The sequence below is a fragment of the Myotis davidii genome, unplaced genomic scaffold (genome assembly GCF_000327345.1).
Source record: "Myotis davidii unplaced genomic scaffold, ASM32734v1 scaffold319, whole genome shotgun sequence".
Taxonomy (NCBI): Eukaryota; Metazoa; Chordata; class Mammalia; order Chiroptera; family Vespertilionidae; genus Myotis; species Myotis davidii.
The window spans coordinates 235,255-241,795 of NW_006290675.1; the positions used below are offsets into that span (position 1 = coordinate 235,255).

Sequence of the window (6,541 nt, forward strand, 5' to 3'; positions counted from 1 at the left end):
CCAGACCTTTCACTCTATTGTCTGTGTCCATATATGAATATAAGTTCCCCAGTTTATCACTCCTCACTCACCCCCCCTATAGTTAATATATAAAAAGACCATTTTAATTGTGCTAGAAAAATCTTATTTTAATATAAAAATGTTCAGAAACCTGGGTTGCCTATGAGTGTGATTGGAAGTGGTCTTATCTTCACAATAAGACAGTAATAGACTACTCCCTCTTGAATACATTAAGAATTGAAGGTACATTATCCACATTTTATAGTGCTGGTGATGAATGCAAAGGAGGATAGTACTGGGCGTGAACACTGACATTCATGTCATGTAATATTTCTGTGCTTGGTGAACTTTAGAAGGCCAAGCAACTGCGCAGGCGACACTAACTTTCAACACCTCAAGACTACTTGCAAATTATCGGTATCTTTGATTTTCTCCCCTCTGCTCAAATGGCTTTGTATGTACAAGATGACTTTTCATTATAAAATTTATGAACAGAATAACCTGTATTTTTAAGAAGCTCAGTGACTAAGCTTGGAATAAACAACACCTAGAACTTCTGGACCAGGGGTGGGCAAACTTTTTGACTCGAGGGCCACTATGGGTTCTTAAACTGGACCGGAGGGCCGGAACAAAAGCATGGATGGAGTGTTTGTGTGAACTAATATAAATTCAAAGTAAACATCATTACGTAAAAGGGTAGGTCTTTTTTTTTTTAGTTTTATTCATTTGAAACGGGCCGCATCCAGCCCGTGGGCCATAGTTTGCCCACAGCTGTTCTAGACCCACTTCCTATAGGAGAATAATAGGATCATATAGTCTCCCAGTACCTGACAGAGTCAGCTTTCAGAAACAAAGTGGAAGAGGGTGACTTTTGCTTTTGCCACACCATGGTAAAATGGAAATCCTGAAGGTTTGTTATCATACAGGCCTGGGTTTGAGTCTAGATTGCCTATTAGTAACTTTGTGATCAGTAGGTTACTTTGTCTTTCTAAGCCTCAATTTCCTCTTCTGTAATACTGGAGCTCGAGACACCTTTGTCAGTTGGGTTGTTGTGAGAGATGATTATGGAAAATGTTTGGTCAAACCTGGCATAGTATAGGAACTCAACCATTGTTAGTTCCTTTTTCGTCTTTCCTTTTTTTCCCTTTCAGAATATGTCTTTTTAAGTATAAAACATGTGTTGAAAACAACATATTTTGGCAATTGTAGAAATTGTTTGATTTGGTATTTAGATGACCTGTTTCCCTCTCTGATGGATCACATTCACTGCAGTAGATTTCAGGATGGCCTAAACTTAGAGACAACCCCCACACCCCAAACCCAGTTGTTTCAGAGCTCAAATTATCTACCCCATTGCAGTTTTGGTCCTGTTTTGTTCTTGTACTAGAAGATGGTTTATTTTTTTCCTGTAGTAAGGCATAATGACAGCCTTTGCTTTTAAATGGAAGCAGTGGCTACTAGGACAGTTTCACATTGATTGGACAGGACATGCTGTCCTTTGAAGCAAGTGTTAGGCAGTAGTACTGAAGTGCTTAATGCATACTGTTGAATTAATCACTGCAGAGTTCTCAGTTCTGATCTGTAAGGTAACATAAAACTGCCTCTGAGAGACACTGGCAACTATTGAAAAAAATGATGACTATAATAGCACAAGAAGAGGAACAAGAGAGATAAGATGTAAGAATGGCTTCAGCAGACCTGACTGGTGTGGCTCAGTGGTTGAGCGTTGACCCATGAACCAGGTTTGATTCCTGGTCAGGGCACATGCCCGGTTGTAGACTCGATCCCCAGTAGGGAGTGTGCAAGAGGAAGCCTATTGATGATTCTCTCTCATCATTGATGTTTCTATCTTTCTCTCTCCCTTCCTTTTGAAATCAATAAAAAACATATTTTAAAAAATGGCTTCAGCAGAAATGTCTTAATGACTTATTTGGCCTTCTCAAATATTGGGTCTTAGTTGTATTAAAACAGTCCAAAAGTCATAAAACACAAGAGGTGGTATGTCTTATTGGTGTAAGCAGAGACCTAGGTTCTTAAATTTTAATTGTGCTTCTTTTGCTTAGAGTTCTTTTGTTTTCTAACTCCTTATGTAAAATATCACAGTTCTTTTGTGAGATTGAAAAAGTGTCTTTAAGGTGCTGTTGGTATACAGACTGTTGAAACACTGCATACACATATACTGACCCAGGGGAACAGTGCCTTGCAGCGTGATAGAGGAATGCCCTCAGTTTTTTGAGCCAGATAGTCCTTGGTTTAAATTTTAGCTCTGTCACTTATTTGTTCCGTAACTTTGGGCAATTTGTTTTACTATTTTGGACAATGCTTATCTCATGTGTAAAAAGGTATGTTAATACCTTTGTTAGATCACTATGAGGATTAAATGAATATTACATGCAGAGTACTTAGCACATAGGGAGCAGGCACTGAATAGCTATTGACTGTTATCTCTCAAACCTCAGTCTTGAATTTGCAAACTAATTGGTATTGTCTCTGAAAGTAAATGAAGTATGGATGGAGTTTTTGCAGTTCTCCCAAAGAAATATTATTTTATAAAGTAAAGCGGTTACAATTGCTGTTTGTCATATTCTTTAGGTTGGTAACAGGGAAGATGCTGAGAAGGAAATACCTTCTTCTACTTTCTCATCCAGTTCCAAGGTATCCTGCCCACTATGTGACAAAGGCTTCCCACCCACAAAGATTGAGCGACATGCCATGTACTGTAATGGGCTGGTGGGGCAAGATATAGGTAAGGATATCTGTCTGTGTGATAGTTTTGTAATTCTATACAATACAGTGCAGAAAAAAAGAGACAATTCTTCAAAGTTATAGTTGTTTTTTGTTTTGATTTCTATCTAATTAGTTTTTAGTACTTTTCATGTCCTTTATTATTTTGGCAGGTATGTTATTTTGTGGCACATACCTGAAGAGCAGGGGAAGGGGGAAATCTTCTGTCTTTTTAATGTTTCAACTTGTTCTTTGCCATAGTAGGCCAAAATGCAGTGCAGTGCCATGGACTTTGCATTTCAGCTTATATATTCAAATATTGAGACCCCTGTAGAACTTGAGGAACTAAGATCTGGAGTTGCCCATTTTCAATTCAAAATAAGTGCTGTGTGTGTGTGTGTGTGTGTGTGTGTGTGTGTGTGTGTGTGTGTAACTAAATTCTTACCTAAAGACAGCAGCTGAAAAATATTTCTAATTTCCATTCATGTGCTACATGTCTCTACTGTATCCCCCTGAAGCTATTGGTTACCTTTTTTGAGTGTGTGTTAATCCTCACCTGAGGATAATTTTTTCCATTATTTATTCAAGTTTTTAAAGAGACTGGAATGGAGGGAGGAGGGGGGAGAGAGGATGGAGAGAGAAACATCGATAATAGAGACACATTGATTGGCTGCCTCCTGCAGGGCTAGGTATTAAACCTGCAACCCAGGTATGTGCCCTTGGCCAGGACCCTTTGGTCTGTGGTCTGACAAACCCATGACCTTCAGTGCACGGGCTGATGCTCTACCCACTGACCACACTGGCCTAAGTCCTATATTATTCTGCAACTTGTCTTTTTTAATTTAACAGTAAATTTAGGTCTTTCCATGTGCAGACAATTTTGATATAGTTGAGATTTGACTAATGTAAAGTTTTGTATTTTGCTTTTTCTACTTATAGCATAACATTTCCTTCATGAGTCGCTAAAAGTTAGATGTAAAAACATTTTAATGCCTATGTAATATTTTGTAATCCAAATTGCCTCCATTTTCTTAACTGTGTTTAGAATGCTTCAAGTTGCCATATGCATGGCATTGAGCCTCCTATGCTTAAAGTTGTTGCTATATTTTGGGGTCATTTTTCTAAGGATATATTTCTAGTTTGGGTGGTAGTAAAAAAGGGGGGCTCTGGAGTTCAATTAATCTAGTGACCTCTGTCACTAGAGTTATGTGACCCTAACTAGTTTCCAAGCTTTCCTTTATTCATCTATCAAGTAATAGTAGTAATGACCTTATTTGTTTTTTGTGAGATTGAGTATTTTAAGGAAATGCCTAGCACAGTGCCTAGCATACAGTAAGTACTTAAGAACTTTCAGGTGCTGTTACTACTCACAATAGTGAATTACTAGGTCAAATATTTTGTCATAATTTTTAAGGTTCTTTATGAATAGCATTGTAGTCTTAAATACAATGAAAGGTGAAGACCTAAATCTGGTCATCAACATCTTTTAATAGAAGAGCATTGAAGGCCTAGGATTCTAGATGCAGTTTAATTTGACATAGCTCTTTAGTCTGATTTTTAGCAGAGAGTTCCAATGGCTGAAAGAATTCTGGGGCTAGGCATTTGGTGACCAGAGAAAGAAGATACTGTCATGTGTATCTCACCAAACATGCTTACCCAATTGGTATTGTCTGTGTCAACAACCTACTCAGCATTGAGGTCCAGAAATAAATGAGTTTGAAAAGCCTGGGCTGTAAAGACTGGATAGATTTGGATAAACCCATACGAAAGTAGGGGTCCCTATATCTTCTTGTGGGTTAGATAAGATAGGAAGCAAGGGAAACAGCATTAAACAACAGCTTCCTCTTAATCTTCCTAGTGGTGTTAGCTTGCTAATAACCTAAATTACCCTCTGGTGACATTTTAGGCCTTATGAGAGAATTTGGAGGAGGGAGTCCTCACTAGACCTATCCCATTCTCTAGGAACAGAATTTGGGGCTGTAGGTAGGGTGGGAAGTTAGAAAAATTATGTAAAATACCTACTAGTGTGCCTGGCATAGGTCCTCAGTAAGTTTGCTGTGTATTTGATTTCTCTACCAGCTTGCCTGCCCCTGTCATCCTTGCCAGAAGTAGTAATTGTTCTGGTTCCTCTAAGCTTTATATCTGAAGACAAAGGCCAAGCCTTCAGCCTAATTTTTTTTTTACCTTTGGTAAAAGGATGCTTCTCTTAATATGGAGTGGACCATTCATGGATAATAGAGACCATTATAAACTTTTGAACAATAATAGATACAGAGGCAGCGCTGCCTCAAACAGATTGTCAAACTGCAGCGGGAAGGCCGGGGAGGGTTGGAGGGCAGGAGGTAGGGGGGTAAGAGATCAACCAAAGGACTTGTATGCATGCATATAAGCATAACCAATGGACATAAGACAAATAAATAAATAAATAAATAAATAAAACAAGCAGTATAGAAAGAAAAAAAACGGAGTGGAAAAAGTTACTCTTGAAAATACATGACCCAGGTTGGGAGACCAGTAGCTTAGTGCCTAAGGGTATGGAATAAGAGAAAGACCTCCCAGAGTTAAATATCCAGCTTTACCCTCCTTCATGTTTTCCTCTGAATCTGATCCTAGACATGCTTGGTTTGCCTGTGTTAAAAAAAAAAGTAATTAGAGTCATTTACATGAAATGTCTACCATTTATGCCTAGTTACTGTGCAGCACAATAACAATTATGCATATCATTAAATATGTGTCTGATTAACTTTGCTGTAAGTTTTATGTTTTTATAATATGTACTACACTGGTTACATTGGCTCAGCTGCTCACTCATTGCTCAATGGCATTACTGTCTATTCACAACTGGCTGTTTAAGGGGAGAGGATTTGCTAAATTAATCTAGACCAGGACAAAGGCAGCTTGCCTTTGCTTTCTGGAAAATGTCTTTGAGATCATTTTATTTTTAAATAAATCTTTATTGTTGAAAGTATTACATATGTCCCCACTTTCCCTCCCATGGAACCCCTGCAGCCTGCCCCTGTCCTCCACCCAGGTCTTCAGCATCCTATTGTCTGTGTCTGTGGGTTATGAATATATGCATACAAGGTCTTTGATTGATTACCTCCCACCTACCCACACTCCCCGGCTTTCCCTCTGAGAGTCTGCACTCTGTTCCATGCTTCCATGTCTCTGGATCCACTCCGTTCATCAGTTTATTTTGTTACTTAGATTCCACATATGAGTGAGATCATGTGATACTTATCTTTTTCTGACTGACTTATTTCACTTAGCATGATATTCTCAAGGTCCCTCCATGCTGTCTCAAAGGGTAAGCGATTCTTTTTTTAACTGCTGCATAGTATTCCATGTCACAAATGGAATAACACAGCTTTTTAATCCACTCATTTGCTGATGGGCACTTGGGCTGTTTCCAGATCTTAGCTATTGCAAATTGTGCTGCTATGAAGATAGGGGTACATACGTTCTTTCTGATTGCTGTTTCAGGATTCTTAAGATATTCCTAGAAGTGGGATTGCTGGGTCAAATGGCAGTTCCATATTTAATTTTTTGAGGAAACTCCATACTGTTTTTCATTATGGTTATACCAGCCATAATTCCCACCAGCAGTGTACGAGGGTTCCCGTTTTTCCACATCCTTGCCAGCACTTGTCATTTGTTGATTTATTGATGGTAGCCATTCTGACAGGTGTGAGGTGATACCTCATTATCGTTTTAATTTGCATTTCTCTGATGATCAGTGACTTTGAACATTTTTCTATATGTCTCTTGGCCATCTGTATGTCCTCTTTGGAGAAGTGTCTATTTAGGTCCTTTGCCC

At 38.7% G+C, this 6,541-nt stretch overlaps 1 protein-coding gene across 3 annotated transcripts in view; it reads left to right on the forward strand.

Moving 5' to 3' along the window:
- Nucleotides 1–6,541, forward strand: part of UIMC1 (ubiquitin interaction motif containing 1) — a 70,920-nt gene that overhangs the window by 39,776 nt on the left and 24,603 nt on the right. For all 3 annotated transcript variants that reach the window (XM_006763693.2, XM_006763694.2, XM_006763695.2), the window contains exon 10: nt 2,593–2,746. In XM_006763693.2, coding sequence (XP_006763756.2) covers nt 2,593–2,746 — 154 coding nt within the window. The remainder of the gene's footprint in view (nt 1–2,592; nt 2,747–6,541) is intronic.